At 46.0% G+C, this 19,045-nt stretch overlaps 1 protein-coding gene across 2 annotated transcripts in view; it reads left to right on the forward strand.

Annotated features, from left to right (window-relative positions):
• gli2a (GLI family zinc finger 2a) overlaps positions 1–19,045 on the forward strand; it is a 433,016-nt gene that overhangs the window by 280,417 nt on the left and 133,554 nt on the right. For both annotated transcript variants that reach the window (XM_078227922.1, XM_078227923.1), the window contains one exon: positions 3,037–3,142. In XM_078227922.1, coding sequence (XP_078084048.1) covers positions 3,037–3,142 — 106 coding nt within the window. The remainder of the gene's footprint in view (positions 1–3,036; positions 3,143–19,045) is intronic.

Raw genomic sequence — 19,045 nt, forward strand, 5'->3', positions numbered from 1 at the left:
AATAGCACACTGTGTAATTGAGAGAGATTTACCCTGAAATGGTTAATAGCACACTGTGTAATTGAGAGAGATTTACCCTGAAATGGTTACTAACACACCGTGTAACCGAGAGAGATTTACCCTGAAATGGTTAATAGCACATTGTGTAACAGAGATTTACCCTGAAATGGTTAATAGCACACTGTGTAATTGAGAGAGATTTACCCTGAAATGGTTACTAACACACCGTGTAACCGAGAGAGATTTACCCTGAAATGGTTAATAGCACATTGTGTAACAGAGATTTACCCTGAAATGGTTAATAGCACACTGTGTAATTGAGAGAGATTTACCCTGAAATGGTTAATTAGCACACTGTGTAACTGAGAGAGATTTACCCTGAAATGGTTAATAACACATTGTGTAACAGAGAGATTTACCCTGAAATGGTTAATTAGCACACTGTGTAACCGAGAGAGATTTACCCTGAAATGGTTAATAACACATTGTGTAACAGAGAGATTTACCCTGAAATGGTTAATAGCACACTGTGTAATTGAGAGAGATTTACCCTGAAATGGTTAATTAGCACACTGTGTAATCGAGAGAGATTTACCCTGAAATGGTTAATTAGCACACTGTGTAATCGAGAGAGATTTACCCTGAAATGGTTAATTAGCACACTGTGTAACTGAGATTTACCCTGAAATGGTTAATAACACACTGTGTAACCGAGAGAGATTTACCCTGAAATGGTTAATATCACCCTGTGTAACCGAGAGAGATTTACCCTGAAATGGTTAATAACACACTGTGTAACCGAGAGATTTACCTGAAATGGTTAATTAGCGCAGTGTAACTGAGAGATTTACCCTGAAATGGTTAATAACACACTGTGTAACCGAGAGAGATTTACCCTGAAATGGTTAATATCACCCTGTGTAACCGAGAGAGATTTACCCTGAAATGGTTAATAACACACTGTGTAACCGAGAGATTTACCTGAAATGGTTAATTAGCACACTGTGTAACCGAGAGAGATTTACCCTGAAATGGTTAATAACACACTGTGTAACCGAGAGATTTACCTGAAATGGTTAATTAGCGCAGTGTAACTTAGAGAGATTTACCCTGAAATGGTTAATAGCACAGAGTAACTGAGATAAGTTTACCCTCAAACAGTTGACACGAGGTTTACCCTGAAAGGTTTAGACCGTTGATGTGTTGCTGCTGTCGAGTTGAGTTCCCTCCCTCCCTCTTTGCTCCGATCCACTCAACTGTCCTGTTTTTATGACCAAGGTTTAACTACTTTCAGAACATCCATGCCCCCACCTCCTCCCCCCTCCCCTCCCCAACCACCCACCCCTTCCTCCTATTCAAGAGTAATTCTCCTCTGTTCTTCGCCCTGACCATTCATAATGGTGCATTAACTTCGGCTGCGAGTTGAATGAAGCTGTTTTGCCTGCACCCACTCAGTGTCTGGGATGCTAAAACAGAGGCCCATTATACTGGTGGCATCGTGTATCCGTGGTGAAGTGGCCAGACCCCTGACTTGTCAAAGCCCCCAGTTAATTTGTTTGATACACTTTGGGTTGTTGAGCGAGGCAGAGGAGGCTTGACCCTGTGCGCTCGGTCGAGAGTGCGGTAGAAAATGCGAATCCGACAAAAAAAAACTCTTGACATATCCAGCAGCAAGTGTGAAATTCAATTTGGGTCAACACCATTGACTTGAAGCAGAGTTCACCTATTTTCCTCACCGAAGTCTTCGCTTCACTCCATGACTTTTCTGACGCTCCTGATATTAGCGTTTTGTACAGTGAGATGCAAAAACCTTTCAGAATTGAGATGAACGAGGCAAGGAATATTCAGCCTTTTGTACCACGTTGCACGAGAGAGAGAGAGAGAGAGGGAGAAAACTAATGCTTAATTTTTTGAACCTTATGTAAAGACTGATTGAGCTGCTTTTCACGATTAAGGTGTCTGTCAGTCTCTGGGCATGGTTTGTACTTTGACAGGTAAACGTTAATAGTGAGCTGAGCAGAGTTTACTGAACTATCAAAGCAGGAGATTGTATGATAAATGGAAAGCTGGGGGACTCTAATACACTTTGCTTTGCTTCAGCAGTTTCAGTAACCAAAGGGTAGGCAGGCATCATCCGAGGCATGGGCAACAGCAAGGAAGAGTTGACAGGGGGGGCTGTAATTTACTTTGCAGCCACTTTTCAGCTGAGATGCGCTGAACCTCGCATACTATTTCAGATGTAATTGGGCTGCGCTTGATGTAATTCTTTAACATGATCAGTCTGAATCCCCTGTACTTAATCCCCCAAAGATTTGGGCATCATCTGTCTGATTAGAAGCCAGCTGAAGTGGCTTCGGTTGTCTTAACAACCCCAGTCCTGTCCGAATGCCCCATTAACATCCGTACTGTGGGGTGCCAAGTCAGGTTTCTCTCTCGTCGCTGCACCACTCTCCCCTCCCCACAACACTCTCTCCTCCCTGTGCCACTCTCCCCTCCCTGTGCCACTCTCCCCTCCCTGTGCCACTCTCCCCTCCCCACACCACTCCCCCCTCCCCACAACACTCCCCTCCCTGTGCCACTCTCCCCTCCCCACACCACGCACTCCCAACACAAACCTTCCACACGCAGCACTGGATCAGCCCAGTTATTGCATTCAGTGCTGATTCCGACCTGTGATTACACTCTCCCAGCCCTGTCATGTTCTGTTTGAGTCCGTTGCACCAGTTTCTTTCACACTTCCTACCATCTTAAAGAGTTCAAAGCGCGTGTAGCTGCAGGTCTTTGTCAGAAACCCAGTTGGAGGCCTTTAATGTTTGTGATGTAGGAATGCTGTGAATGACTTTGATTATTTATTAATTCTGCTTCTCTTTTTCTTATTGAGCCAATAGCGGTCATGAAACTCCTCATCTCCCTTTCCAGTGAACATGCTCCCACTCTGAAATATCCACAGCTTTATGGGAACTGTTGCCTTTGAACTTTTTCTTTACACTTTGTACGGCACCTATTTTTTTTAACGCCTCCTTTCCTTTATTTCAGCCTCGCACCACATTTTTCCGGCATTCCACACGCCCATACCGATTGACATGCGACATCATGAGGGAAGGTACCATTATGAGCCTCACTCCATTCACACGATTCATGGGTAGGTATACGCTGCATGTATATTCTTTATCGCTATTGTACACTTATTGTTTCTGCTGTAATTTTCATACATCATTGTTGTTGGCCCCCTATCGTATTGGGATATTGAATTCGATCATTAGCCATGATCAAAATGAATGGCGGAGCAGGCCCGAATGGCCTACTCCTGCTTCGAGTTTCTATATTTCTATCGTCTATGTAAGATGATGGACATGCAGCAAATCAGATCCCGTTGGAGATGGGGTAGCTTTATATCAAACTCTTTTGACTGCTGGCCAAAGAGACCAATACGTGAGAGGCAGGATCTGCCACAAGTGCTGTGTGTGATGTGGTTATCAGGTGTTGGCCACTGGATAAAAGCAAATTCCTGCAGATGCTGAATCTGAATCTGAAACCGAAAGAGAAAATGCTGGAAAATCTCAGCAGGTCTGGCAGCATCTGTAAGGAGAGAAAAGAGCTGACGTTTCGAGTCCCAGATGACCCTTTGTCAAAGCTGAAAAGCACAGAAAGTGGGAGATATTTATACTGCAGGGGGAGGGAATGAAAGATCAGTCATAGCCACAGAAACCATGGTAAAAGGCTGCTGACGGCAGCACCTAAGAGAATAGACGGTGTGAATGGCCAAACGGCAGAGAAGCTGAAATCAGAGGGTAAGCTGTGACAGATGAAGATGTGGTAGTGGTGGTGGTGGGGGGGGTGGGGGGGGGGCGGGGGGGGGGGGGGGGGGGGGGCGGTTGGGGGGTGATGGGGGGGGGGTGGGAGGGGAGTGGGGGGGAGGTAAGATTGAGAAAAACGGAGGAAAGGGGAAGCAAAGGAGGAGAATAGCTATGGAAAGGGGGTATAAAATAGGGGGAAAGAGTGGGGGCGGAAAAGAAAAATAAAGAAAGATAATAAAGAAATAAAAGGTAGAGAACACCGCAGCCACTGATAGTCATGGTGGTCCACGCCAGCCCACAGACGATGTCACCTGTCATCAGCTCATGGCTCCTAGGTGTGGGAGCTTATGTTCAGAGCCTTCATGTCAGGCTTGCAAGCAACCCAGAAGGGCAGCTTCAGAAATCCTGCTGGTTATCGAGCTCTGGTTACCTCCCCATACAGAAAATTCTTCGGTATGCCACTGTCTTGTGACCATCCTATGAACATGCCCGAGACAGCAAGGTTGCCTCTGCTTGCTGAGTGCCAACATATTTGACAGATTTGCCTTGGAGAGGACTGTTATCAATGTCCTGGGAGTTACTGTTCACCAGAAACTGAACTGGACCAGTCGTATAAATACTGGGGCGCCAAGAACAGGTCAGAGGCTATGAATCTTGCAGTGAGTAACTCACTTCCTGACTCCCCAAAGCCTATCCACTATCTACAAGGTACAAGTCAGGAGTGCGATGGAAAACTCTCCACTTGCCTGGATGTGTGCAGCTCCAATCGAGCTTGACAGCAATCAGGACAAAACAGCCCATTTGATTGGCAACCTATCCACAGACATTCACTCCCTCCACCACTGACGCACAGTGGCAGCAATGTATACTATCTACAAGATGCACTGCAGGAACTCACTAATGTGCCTGACGCAGCACCTTGCCAACACACAGCTACTACCACCTGGAAGGACAAGGGCAGCAGATACATGGGATCAGCACCACCTGGAGGTTCCCCTCCAAGCCACTCACCATGCTGACTTGGAAATATATTGCTGTTCCTTCACTGTCACTGGATGAAAATCTTGGAACACCCTCTCCAACAGCACTGTGGGTGTACTTACACCACATGGACTACAGCGGTTTAAGAGCGCAGCGCACCATAACCTTCTCAAGGGCAATTAGGACAGGCAAGAAACGCTGGTCTAGTCAGTGATGCCCACATCTCTTGAATGAATTTTTTTAAAGTTGTGATTTTTGTCATGCACAGAATGAGCTGCAGATGGTGAAGATGAAAGTTGTTGCACTTCCTTTCTTGGTAGTTGCCAGTTCTTCATGTTTGACAACCATACAGCAAGGTTCTGAGGAAACAGGTTTCATAAATCCACATCTTGGTCCTAAGAGTCAGCTTGACATTTCACGCGTGCTTTGTGAGCAGGTCAAAGGTGTTATCTGCTTTCCCTCTATGCATATTGAATTCTGCATGAAGAGACAAGATTATCTGACACCATGGGCCCGAGGTAGCATGTTGTGTTTCTAGCTTTTTTACAGAAACTCACCAGTCATACACGGAATTGGTACTTATTTGAAAACTAGAACTATTACATTACAAAAGAGTTCAACAAAAGGCTCTGCACTGGAGATGCAGCATACACAACAGCCACTACAGCCAGTATTAATAGGAACAGGGCCTGCTGGTTCCATGCTACTTTACATCCTGGTTCCACAATTGCATATTCTCCATTTGCATATTCTCTTTAAGTGATATTGCAACACGAGCAGAATTTACCAACCATTTCCAGCGGAGAGTTATTCAGTGTGACCAATGAGCAGATTTGTTGTCCCATGACCATTGCTTTCTTTAGGCTTATATCAGGTAGAAAAAAGTTGCAGTTACAAGTTACATGTTTCAGGCCTCAACTGAAGGAAAAGATTTGAACCCCAAGTGAGGCTTTATTCAATGTACTCTTCCCCTGTCCCATTCCAACTTGTATTTCCTCTTTTGCCTACCTGGTGGGATGTACCTCGATCAAACTAAAAGATGATTGCCATCCCCATCATCACCAGAGGATGTCCCAGGTGCAGATTGTCCATTTTTTGGGGTGGGTCTTCTCCTCAACTGAGGTGAGCAACTTGTGGTCAGAAGAATCTCTGGTGCGTCCACTTTTACAAATGAGCTTTCTCTTGTTTCCTGCTACTTCCAATGTTCTACATTGTTCTCCCTCCCTCTGTACAAGGTACAGACTTGCTTGCCGCCATACAGCTCCGAATCATCTTAGGACACCTTGCATAAATACCTCACGTGCAAACCCAGAGCATGTCCGAATGCCTCCTTTACTCATTGTGTGTAACACAGTTGCAAACACGCAATTTTTTTTTATTGTGTGTGTTAATGATGCAACTGCACATAGCAACCAGAGCAGTTCTTCTCCCAATGATTGCAATTGGATGATTGAACTGCAGTCATCGTCATATAGCTTTACAGCACAACAAGAGGCTCTTTGGCCCATCGAGTCTGCACTGGCCATCAAATGCTCTATATTCTAACCCCATTTTCCAGCACTTGGTTCATAGCCTTGTACGGTGTTTCAGGTGCTCATCTAAATGCTGCTTAAATGTCATGAGGGTTCCCTCCTCTAACACCCTTTCAGGCAGTGCGTTCCAGATTCCCACCATCTTCTTTTTCTCAAATCCCCTCTAAACCTCCTGCCCCTTACCTTGAATCTATGCCCCCTGGTTATTGACCCCCTCTACTAAGGGAAAATGTTTCTTCCTATCTACCCTATATACGTCCCTCATAATTTTGTACACCTTGATCAGGTATACCCCCCACTGCCCTTCGCCTTTTCTGCTGTAAGGAAAACAACCCCAGCCTGACCAGCCTCTCTTCATAGCTGGAGCACCCCAGCCAAGGGAAATTTCTGGTGAATCCCCTCTGCACTTTCTCCAGTGCAATCACATCCTTGTAATAGGCAAAACAGCCCACACTCCCACACATGCGCTGTCCACCATTTGGGGAATTGGAAGCCTCAGAGACTTTACAACTCCCTAGCTTGGGGAAGCCAGGGATAATTGTAATATCCTAACTGACGCCCAGCCTGGGCAGCTTTTTCTAGAAAGTAACCCACAATTTCACCTCTGGCTGGCTGGCTCCTCCGTGAAGGCTGCTAACGAACTGCCCACGTTAGCTAGCAGAAGGCTTGTTTTTTTTTTAAACAGCTCAACCAAAAATAGAGCCTCTTGTTTATGCAACAGTAAGGCACTCCATCAAAAAGCCCCAGTTAGCTGAGGGAGGCAGGCAGGTTGAACTAACAGAGCCCAGGGTCCCAACACTCTGATCTGGGAGTGTCGGATCAGAAAACGAGCACTTTATTACCAGCACAACAGGGCCTTTATTGTGTTGACTCTTGTTTTTTTTTCCCCCTGGCCCGTGTGCAATGCTTTTTAATGACCTCCCCTAAGCATTGCAGTCTTGGGACAATCTCAATTCTTGGCTCGGAGATGGTCACCCAAGAATACCTAGGCTTTGAGAAGTATTTTGAAAAATAAATTTTTCAATCCCAACATGAATAAACACTGTAATCTAAGAAATGCCGGAAATAGATAACGGTTTAAAATGTTTGGAGCAAAAAAGAAATCTACTTCACATTGTGGTCACTTTTACTGAGTCTTTAACTCCCAGGGATGAATTTTACCGCCTCGTCTGCCACAGGAATCGGAGCGGGCGAGGGGCGGACCATGGGATGGGGGGGGGGGGGGCGGTCTGTTGACTTCGGGCCGGAATATCCGGTTTCGGGACCAACGATGCCAGGAAAGCCCGCCATCAGTGTGTGAGTGAAACATTAAACATGGCTGCAGGTGGCTTGACATCCTTCACCAGAACTCTGCCAATGAAGGTTACACCTGAGGAATTGACTCTTTCAAAGGCTGACCAGCATCATTCCCGACTACTTTTCCAAAATTCAGACCTGCATTCTTTTCTCTTTTAAGTCATCAAGACAGAGTCACTCTTGTTGGATGTCCTCTTGAAAGGTTCATCACATGACCTTCCCTGTGGCACAGTGGTTAGCACTGCTGCCTCACAGCGCCAGGGACCCAGGTTCGATTCCTGGCTTGGGTGACTGTGCGAAGTCTGCACGTTCTCCGTGTGTCTGCGTGGGTTTCCTCCAGGTGCTCCGGTTTCCTCCCACAGTCCAAAAGATGTGCTGGTTAGGTGCACTGGCCGTGCTAAATTCTCCTTCAGTGTACCCGAACAGGCGCCAGAGTTTGGCGACTCGGGGATTTTCACAGTAACTTTATTGCAGCGCTAATGTAAACCTACTTGAGACAATAATAAATAAACTTAAACTTGAACCTCCCTCACCATCAGCTCCGCCCCCACCCTGCCTGCCATTGGCTGTCCAACATATCCATCTTTGTAGGTCGGTGCTTTCCCCGACCAATCGGAAAGCATACAGAGTTGACAGTATCAGATTGAATGACTATTGACTGTCATTCAAGCAGCATTTTTTTGTTAATTATTTGATGGGACATGGGCATCATTGGCTGGTCAGCATTTATTGCCCATCCTTAGTTGCCCTTGAACTGAGTGGCTTGCTAGACCATTTCAGAGGGCAGTTGAGAGTCAACCACATTGCTGTGGCTCTGTAGTCACATGTCGGGCCAGGCCAGGGAAGGGAACGGCAGATTTCCTTATCCTCAAGGACAGTAGTGAACCTGATGGGTTTTTCCAACAATTGACAATGGTTTTATCCCCACTCCGAGATTTTTATAACTCACTAACAAAAGTGTTCAAAGAAAATTTTTTTTTAAATGCCCCTATGTTTTTTCTCGCACTTTGCCCCCAGCAATATGCTATGAAATTAAACTTTTACTCCTGCAGACTCCAGATTGCCAACCTTATATTTAACTCATTGATTCTTTTATTGGTTTGTGTGGGACATGGGTGTCACTGGCTGGCAAGCATTTATTGCAGATCCCTTGTTGCCCTCGAGAAGGTGGTGGTGAGCTGCCTTCTTGAATTGTGACGGCATTTGTGTAGACGGCTACACTTGGACCAACGCAGTTGATGAAAGTTTTTCAGAGCTCTGCTTATTACCAGACTGAATTTCATCTGCACCCATATTTGACCATTTAGTCTCATGCACATCCGTGCTTAAAATTACAGTGAAGTGACTCATTGGTTACATTAACCAAACAACAATGGCCATTTAAGCCCATTTGTATTCTAAGCCAAATAGCATTGGATAAACATCGGCGCACATCAGAATGTTTCCCCTACCCACAATTGTCAAGGATACAGAAATGTCACGAGCAATTTAATCAGGAATTATTCTCTGTCACAGTCAGTGAAATTTAAATAAGCGAAATTTTCATAAGGAGATGCAGCAAACCAAATTCATCACTCTCCCACAATCAGTCTGCCTTGTCTGAAACCTAAATACATCAGTTCTACTTGGATTCTTCCATCCAATGGACAGTATTTATGCCTCTTCCTAAAAGGATACAGTAAAATATGCAACAAATTCGGTGCAGTGGAAGCAGGCTCAACTCTATTCGCATCAGGATGGTGTTGAGTTTCAGTCAACTGGACCAAATCCAATCCATAAATACCAAAAGTAGTTACTGCGACTGTTTACAGGCAATTGACTTTTAGTCAACTTGTTTTGTGCTGATGTAGCATTGGTAATTTTAATTTGTCAACAAATTGCAGAGACTGACAGATCCTGGAATTTTAAGACACACCTGATGGGCAGTTAAGGCAATGGCCTAGTGGTATCATCGCTAGACTAGTAATCCTGAAAGTCACCTAATGTTCTGGGGACCCGGGTTCGAATCTCGCCACAGCAGATGGTGGAATTTGAATTCAGTAAAAGAAATCTGGATTTAAGAATCTACTGATGACCATGAAACCATTGTCGATTGTCGGAAAAACCCATCTGGCTCACTAATGTCCTTTAGGGAAAGAAATCTGCCGTCCTTACCTGCTCTGGCCCACATGTGATTCCAGAGCCACAGAAAAGTGGTTGACTCTCAACTGCCCTCGGGCAACTAGGGATGGGCAATAAATGCTGGCCAGCCAGCGACACCCATGTCCCACGAATGAATAAAAAAATGCTCAGATGGTTAGAGTGCGTTGCTAATAATGCCAAGGTTGTGGGTTCAATGCCTGTATGAGCCAGATGCAACCACCTGTATTCTAAAACTTGAAAACCTAATAATAAATATTTAGTCCGGGAGCAATAGGTGACTCTGTTTCATGACTAATTTCCAGAAGTTGGTGGAAATGCAAGTGACAATTTTCTCTTGAGGGCAAATATGAATAATTAATTTTTGGAACTTTCTGTGAAAATTGATGGTTAATGCACCTGCGCTTGCCATTGCATCACATGACCCAGTAAGATCATTATTAAGCTATAAAGCCCAGCTGTAAGTATTTTGCTAGCAATGGAACCATCTGCTCTTTATCTTTCTTTCATGAGGTGTGGCTGTTGCTGGCAATGCCAGCATTCGTTGCCCATCCCAAGTTACCCTAGGTCTGAGTAGCTTGATGTGCCATTTCAGAGGGCACTTAAGAATCAACTGCATTGCTGTGGGACGGGAGTTACTCTTCGGCCAGACCGGGTAAAGCTAAAAGACATGAGAGAACCAGATGGGTTTCTAAAACAATAATAGTTGTCGTGGTCACCATTACTGAGACTAACTTTGAATTCCAGGATTTTTAGTTAAATTTAAGTACAAAATTTGAACCCTTGTCCCAACAGCATTAGCCTGAGCCTCGGGATTACTCGTTCATTGACAGTACCACGACACCATCATATCCTTCGGCTTCTGGAATGCTTGTGATCATAGTGATCCTGAGGCCAATTGCTTCCCTTCTGGCACACTGCAACTCCCATCAGACTGTTGGTTAAGGGCCATTTGGCCGGGACCTGGACAGCCCAGGAATTCCTGCTGGGCAGTGTAAGGGGTAGTAAGAAGTTCTGCTGTTTATGAAGCCAGTGATGCCGAGGGACTGAAACTAGGCCTGAGGAACTCCAAGCTGGAAATTTTCTTTCAACCATTGCCCTGTCAATGGCCTGGTTGTGAGACCTTTACGCTCTGTGACAGTAAGACTATGGGCCTCCAGTAGGTCACATGAAGGCCCCACTTGAGTGGGGTAGGTTCTGTCTAAAGAAACAATCCTGATGAAGAATGAGAGTTTTGGAAGATTTTTCTGCCTGCCCCCTCACCTGCAGGGCATCGTTGAGAGAGCCAGAAGTCCTTGGATTCCCACCCAAATGGCAACAAGCCATTGGAGTTTCCACCATTGGCCAGATGGGTACCAGAGTTAAACCTCTAGAGGCCCAAGCGGTTGTTGGTTCCAGGTAAACAAGGTGCTGTTCCACTGACCAGTCAGGTTAGGTGGATTGGCCATGCTAAATTCTCCCTCAGTGTACCTGAACAGGCACCGGAGTGTGGCGACTGGGGGATTTTCACAGTAACTTCATTGTAGTGTCAATATAAGCCGACTTATGACACTAATAAATAAACTTTAAATCCAGGATTCAGGCTAGCTCTGAATTTCGACCCATAGATTTTTGAGACTCCTGTCCACATTGAACGGTAGTCATTTAGCTGACTGTCCTCGTTGGCTGATCTAATGATACGTGTCCCCCTATAGTGTAACTAATGACAGTTACCTCCATTGGTCACCTCCACCACTATATTTGTCCTTCTCTACCGCCTTATCTCTCCCCAGTTAATGGCTCAATTAACAGCTGAAAGACTAGTGGCCCAAATGTTTGCTTGCTTTATGAAAATCCCAACAGATGAAAGGCATTGTTTTGGTGGTGGACTGAGATTGTGGGGAATTTGGACCTGTCAACTGATGCCTTTCTACCCACCCCCATAGCCATTTATAGTCCTCTGTCAACTTTGTATCAACCGTGCCCTCTCCCCCCCACCGCCCCGCCACCCCCCCGCTCCACCTCACCTAGCACCCTTGCACCTTTACCTACTATGCCAAATCACTGAGTAGCCATTATGGACAGGACTCAGGACCAATGCTGAGATTGAATAAAGTAGAGTCCTGAGTACCTATTGTAGACCTTAGTAACAAAAAACCAATCTTGTTCATAACAACCTGTTTACTACATTTACATTCTTCAACTACATCCATATCCGTGCAAAGATTTCATTCAAATGGACAATTCCCTATGAAGGCAAGCATTAGAGTTCATAGGCTCATTTCAAGGGCCTATAAGCATTTGGAGCCGTCAATCAAACTGTGAAATGGAAGGCACCCTACTGTGATAAAAGAAGGTTGTGAAATCAGTCGTGCAGCGCTAATTCAATAACCTCAGGCTTATGTGACAAGAGCGATCAGACAGAGTGAAATAACAAGCAGTGTTTGTTTTAAACACTGCAGACTTTTTTCCAATAACGTAAAGGGCAGGAGTTTAATGACTCCACAAAGTTTACACCTGCTCCTACCAGGACTGGCCTGTGCATAATGATGCTTCACACACCTGGGTTACCAAAATTAGACATGAGTGGCGTCAGCTGCTGATTTGTATGGGCAGCTGCCTCCACAAACGCTCATGTGCGAATCCCGATCCAGGCCCATTCCTGCCCCCTTGGAAATGGTAGGTGCCTTGTTGGCGGTGATTCCTGATTTTGGCCTCTTCCACCATTCTCGTTAATATTGGAGAGGCTTTCTATCGGTGTCGACTGGGGCCTGAATTTTTGCAATGCATTTTTTCAATTAGCAATACCTCCACAGTGAGATATGACACTCCTTTTTGCTTCATTCGTGGGGTATGGGCGTCGCTGGCTGACCAGCATTTATTGCCCATCTCTAGTTGCCCTTGAGAAGATGGTGGTGAACTGCCTTCTTGATCACTGCAGTCCACATGCTGTGGGTTGACCCACAAAGCCATTAGGATTGTGTGTCAACTCACTGCAATTCCAGGATTTTGACCCAGCGACTGCGAAGGAACGGCGATATATTTCCAAGTCAGGACGGTAAGTGGCTTGGAGGGGAACTTGCAGGTGGTGGTGTTCCCATGTATCTGCTGCCCTTGTCCGTTTAGATGGAAGTGGTCGTGGGTTTGGAAGGTGCTGGCCAAGGATCTTTGGTGAATTGCTCGCCGTTGTGTTGCTTTCAGTGATATCGCTCAAGGGCAGTTTGCCACTTACTGACACAGTATATAGCACAGTCTCCCAGCAAGATCTGAAGGTGCCACGGTGACACAGTGGTTCGCGTTGCTGCCTCACAGCGCCAGGGACCTGGGTTCGATTCCTGGCCTCGGGTCACTGCCTGTGTGGAGTTTGCTCGTTCTCCCCATGTCTGCGTGGGTTTCCTCCGGATGCTCCAGTTTCCTCCCACAGTACAAAGATCATAGAAATCATAGAAACCCTACAGTGCAGAAGGAGGCCATTCGACCCATCGAGTCTGCACCGACCACAATCCCACCCAAGCCCTACCCCTACATATTTACCCGCTAATCCCTCTAACCTATGCATCCCAGGACTCTTAAGGGGCAATTTTGTTTTTCACCTGGCCAATCAACCTAACCCGCACATCTTTGGACTTTGGGAGGAAACCGGAGCACCCGGAGGAAACCCACGCAGACACGAGGAGAATGTGCAAACTCCACACAGACAGTGACCCAAGCCGGGAATCAAACCCAGATCCCTGGAGCTGTGAAGCAGCAGTGCGGGCTAGGTTGATTGGCCATGCTAAATTAACCCTAGCATCAGGGAGATTAGTAGGGTAAATATGTGGGGTTGCAGTGCCTGGGTGGGATTGTGGTGGGTGCAGATTCGATGGGCCAAATGGCCTCCTTCTGCACTGTACGAATTCTAAGATTCTATGAAAGGTTGCTGATCTCCCAACATTTACTATCGCAAAGTGCTTACCTTCCATGGCAACAGAAGAAAATAATGGTAAACTCAAGGCCGTAGTTTATGCTAGCTGAATAAGTCAAATTCTACTTTTATTACACAATTCCAGGACCTTTACCAATGTTCTGGGGGTCATATTCTGAAGCTCCATCAGTTTATATTTAGAGCCATTACTTTATCATGATTGAATAAGTGAAATTCCATTTCTACAAGGATATTTACTGATTTTTTTGGGGGGGCGGGGGGATTGAGTTCTGCAATTCTGTCTGTTTGTACCATGAGAAACATTACCCAGTGGCCCTGGTGGATTTTTCTAAGCTGAATGGCAAAAAAAAATTACATTTACTTTACTTCTCTCGCTCTGCATCACCCATTTTGTGTGGATTAATTTGGTTTGAAAAGTTTTGCAAAGGGGTAAAGGAAAATGCCGCCTGTTTGATTCGCAATCTGACTGGCCACATATAAACTACACCATGAATTCAGCACAGAGTCAATTTACAAGGCTGGTGGTTCGCGTCCCAGGCCTGTACCTGCAGGTGGTGTTGGCTGTGATTAGCATTCCTTTGGGTAACCCTTAGTCTGATTATTTCAATTGATTGGCTAGATTAACTTCGGTCAGTCCTTTGAACCCAATCCTGCAGCCAGTGCCTTGAAAACACACAGGAAGAAGCAGCAATTTAACATGGATTTGTGCTGTGGTAGCTGAGTGGGGGAGGGGGTGAAGTAGATGGCCTTTGTGTCAATTTGCGTCGTAACATTCTTGTAGGATTTATACTTAATTTGTTCTTCTTTTAAGTTGGGCTGGTTTCAGACATAGAGGGTGGATTCTAATGCCCTCCCCTGAGGCATGTTTGGGAAGGGGTGTGTTTAATCATGCGGATGGGTCGTGGTTGGGGACCCCACCACCTTCTTGCCTCTGCACCAGTTGAGTCCGGGGTGGGAAGGCTCATGGACAATGTTCCCACCCGGCCACCAATCGAGGCCCTTAAGTGGCCAATTAATGTTCACTTAAGAGCCTCATCCTGTTGCCATTTAACCAGCGGCAGATGAGGCAGTTGCCTTGTGGGAACCCAGAATCTGGCATCAGAGAAAGGGGTTCGCTGTTGCTGTGGCCCACATCGTACCCTCAATCACCCTTCAGCTGAGGTCCCCTGGCAATCCTGGGCCTCTGGTGGGTTCAATGCCAACAACAGCCACTGGTACGGCCTGCAATACACAGTTGCCATCTTTAATTGGCTGGCAGCTCTCGGGGACAGGACATCCTTCATTCAGGGAAAGCCTGCCCCTGGTCACTTAAGTACCTGATGGGCACTCTGGGCGCAACTTTCCCAAAGGAGGTGATCCAGGACTCCTGCTGCTTCATGAGTAGCTGGGCAAGACCCTTGCCACCTGATCCCAGAAAAGGACTGACATGTCCGCTTTTGAGTAAAGTTGGCTTCATGGGACTGTGTGGGCCTGGAGTGAAACCTGATCTGATCATAAACACAAGATCAGTCGGACAATGGGATTTGACTCAGATGCCTCCACCACTGCCCGAGGTTGTAAAATGTCTTTCCTTTGCTCTGAGAAGAACCAAAATGCTTCCCTTATGATTGGTCTCAATGTTGCTAAGCTCCTCCTGGGTCCATGCCCAATAAGTAGGTTCAAGACCTTTCTTATTAATCCTTTCAGCACAGGAGTTTGAACTAATGTAACAAAAAAGTTAGTGCGCAATCCAGGCTTTTCCATGCAATCACTTCCCAAATTGACAAAATTTTGTAGCTATTAGCCCCAGCAGGAAAGTGCAGAGGGATCAGGCTGGATGGTGATCAGACCCTGCCCCATCTCCCGTCCTTACCCCGTAACTGTTCAACATGTTGCTGAGATCTATAGTCTATAGTGATATCTCACTCTATAGTGAGATATATTTCTCATGGGGAATAGCTGTGTGAGATCCCAGGCTCCTGCTCATAACAGGCTCATCATTTATATTGACTTTGTTAATTGCTGGTCTGAAATGTTCAGTGCACTGGCAGTAGATTGCAGGGTGTGCCTTACCTGAGACTGTACGTTGTGAGTATAACATATGCATTCATGTATGCGTACGTGGAACATACCGTCAGACCTCTCCAATCAAAGTTTATTAGTGTTACAAGTAGGTTTACATTAACATTGCAATGAAATTACTGTGAAAATCCCCGAGTCGCCACACTTTGGCGCCTGTTCAGGTACACTGAGGGAGAATTTAGCATGGTAAATGCACCTAACCAGCACATGTTTCTGACTGTGGGAGGAAACCGTAGCATCCGGAGGAAACCCACGCAGACACGGGGAGAACGTGAAGACTCCACACAGGCAGTGACCCAAGCTGGGAATCGAACCTGGGTCCCTTACGCTGGGAGACAGCAGTGCTAACCACCTTGGCACTCCACTTGGTTTAAATGTTGGGTATTCATTAAATGGTGAGTTTGTGTCTACACATCACCCTGTCTGCTCACAGACTTGAGTCACCTCAATGGTTGAGCACTGCCCATTGGGCCATGGGGAGCATCAGCGATTCCCCTGACTTTGACCTAACTTCACAGGTTGATCGGTCTTGTGCGCTTTCTAACCGAGATTGTAAAATGGCAGCCACGCTCCACCATGTAGGGCGGCACGGTAGCACAATGGTTAGCACTGCTGCTTCACAGCTCCAGGGACCTGGGTTCAAATACCGGCTCGGGTTGCTGTCTGTGTGGAGTTTGCACATTCTCCCTGTGTCTGCGTGGGTTTCCTCCGGGTGCTCCGGTTTCCTCCCACTGTCCAAAGATGTGCGGGCTAGGTTAATTGGCCATTCTAAATTGCTCCTTAGTGTCCCGGGATGCATAGGTTAGAGGGGTTAGTGGGTAAATATGTAGGGATATGTGGATAGGGCCCGGGTGGGATTGTGATTGGTGCAGACTCGATGGGCCGAATGGCCTCTTTCTGCACTGTAGGATTCTATGATTCTATGTAATGGGAATTGTGTTAAAGAGAAGGCTGCACACAAAGCGGTTAGAATGTCGAATGGCGTGCCGAAAACCATTGATAAAGTCTAACCCATAAATTACTTTTCAAAAGAGAATGAGACAGTTACTTGTAAAAGAGTGATGTTCAAGACTGTGAGGAGCGAACAGAAGGTCATGTTTTGACTGAAGTGGGGGTGAGAGGTGCTTCTGTGGAGAAAAGACACCGGCAATGGCTTAATGGGAAGAGTGACATGTTTTGGGGCTTTTCTGTAACATGCCATAGCCCGATTTTAAAATACCGTGTCCAGGCGGGTTTGGATCAGCATCTGTTTTGCAGCCGCCTAACTTTAGGCTCCATTGAACCAGATGATTTGGGGTTGCCGGCGTTGGACTGGGGTAGGCACAGTAAGTAGTTCCACAACACCAGGTTAAAGTGCAACAGGGTTTTTTGGTAGCACGAGCTTTCAGAGCATTGCTCCTCCACCAGATGAGTGCCAGGTCGGGTGTAAAACTGCTCCAAACCCATTCTGTTCCTACTGGGCAGAATTAGTTAAAATTGGGCCATCAAGGGAAGGATTTATTTTTGATCTCATCCAATGGTGGAAAAGTTTTGATAGCGAATTGGCTGTCAATTTGCCACCTCTCCTGATTTCTTTCATATATTTTCATTGGCTCCGGGTAGGCACATCATCAGCCCCTATTAAGGTTCACATTTAAGATTGAGCCAGAATGGTCAAAGACACAGTGCTTGGTCTTCTGCAAGAGCACAACACAGGGATCGAGAATTGGCTAAAGCAAATTACTGTGGATGCTGGAATCAGAAACAAAAACAAAAAATGCTGGAAAATCTCAGCAGGTCTGACAGCATCTGTGGAGAGAGAATAGAGCTTCGGGTCTGGTTGATTCTTTGTCAGAGCTCGAAAAGTTAGCTCTGTTCCCTCTCCACAGATGCTGTCAGACTGCTGAGGTTTTCCAGCATTTTCTGTTTTTGTTTTGTGATTGAGAATTAGTGGTCTGTCTCACCCCTTGCCGAACGGTTTTGAATTGGAAGGGTAAGATTGGCCAGGGTAAGAAATGTGTCATTATTGCCCATTTTGGCTGCCACTGAGGCCAATTTTACCCCCAGGTCTCTCTTTACCTCCAGCCAGTTACAAAATGTTTGAAAATAACGCTAAATTACATTTTAGACACGCGCTTGGGATTCTACATGTAGACATTAATACTCCCAATTATTTGAAACAGTCTCTACGCTGTGTGATTAATGGTTCTTAATCCTGACCGAGGACCCCAATTTATCAGGAGGACAACCTAGTTGTCTTCCCTCGTCCCTGTATCAAATTTAGCTAATTACATGAACACTGTAAAACAAATTAAACATGCCTAATTGATTGTGAGCCACGAGATCCTTTATTATCCACAGCCCGCTTCATGTCGAAGGGTTGCCTTCTGATGGTTCACCCTTCCAGGTGCTTGCTGTCCTGTGCCATTTTTCAATCCTGAAGCACGCCGCCCCTCCCCCCAACCCTCTAACAAGCATATGTACACAGTGGAAGTGAATATATTTGCAATTTTAGCTGTTATGACAACCTGCTGATTAACATTGTCACGAGGCAGCTTGCTGCTCTGAAATCTGTGTTGAGATCCCCTGAACCTCAATTGATGAAGGCTCCTCCATAGATGCAGTCATGACTCATTCAGCACTGGAGAACCCCAGCTTTAGCCTTTGATTTTTTTGCCGGCTTCTCCGATTTCGTGACTTGACTGGCTGGGGCCAGAGTCAGAAAGAAGTGACTTAAACTTCAATTATTTTAACACTTAAATCCAAGTTTGTGCTCTGGGTGCTGTTCAGTTCATTCACAAATTCACAGTGAGAATGGTCTGTTTTGGAGAGGAACAATGGCATTCAGGAAGCATTTACCTTAATCCAAGATTTGGGTAACTTATTTTGGGAGCAACTCCAAGATATAACTCCAAGATAGGAACATAGGAACTAGAATCATAGAATGGAATCATAGAATCCCTACAGTGCAGAAGGAGGCCATTCAGCCCATCGAGTCTGTATTGACCACAATCCCACCCAGGTCCTATTCCTGTAACCCCACACATTTACCCTGCTAATCCCCCTGAGACTAGGGGCAATTTAGCATGGCCAGTCAACCTAATCCGCACAGTTTTGGACTGTGGGAGGAAACCAGAGCACCTCGAGGAAACCCGTGCAGACACGGGGAGAAAGTGTAAACTCCGCATAGACAGTGACCCTTCGCCGGAATTGAATCTGGGTCCCTGATGCTGTGAGGCAGCAGTGCTAACCACTGTGCCACCATGCCGCTCCTAGGAACTAGGAGCATAAGTAGGCAATTCAGCCCTTCGAGCCTGCTCCGTCATTCAATCCTGTTATGGCTGATCTCTCCCTGG

Source organism: Mustelus asterias, chromosome 14 (assembly GCF_964213995.1).
Source record: "Mustelus asterias chromosome 14, sMusAst1.hap1.1, whole genome shotgun sequence".
NCBI lineage: Eukaryota > Metazoa > Chordata > Chondrichthyes > Carcharhiniformes > Triakidae > Mustelus > Mustelus asterias.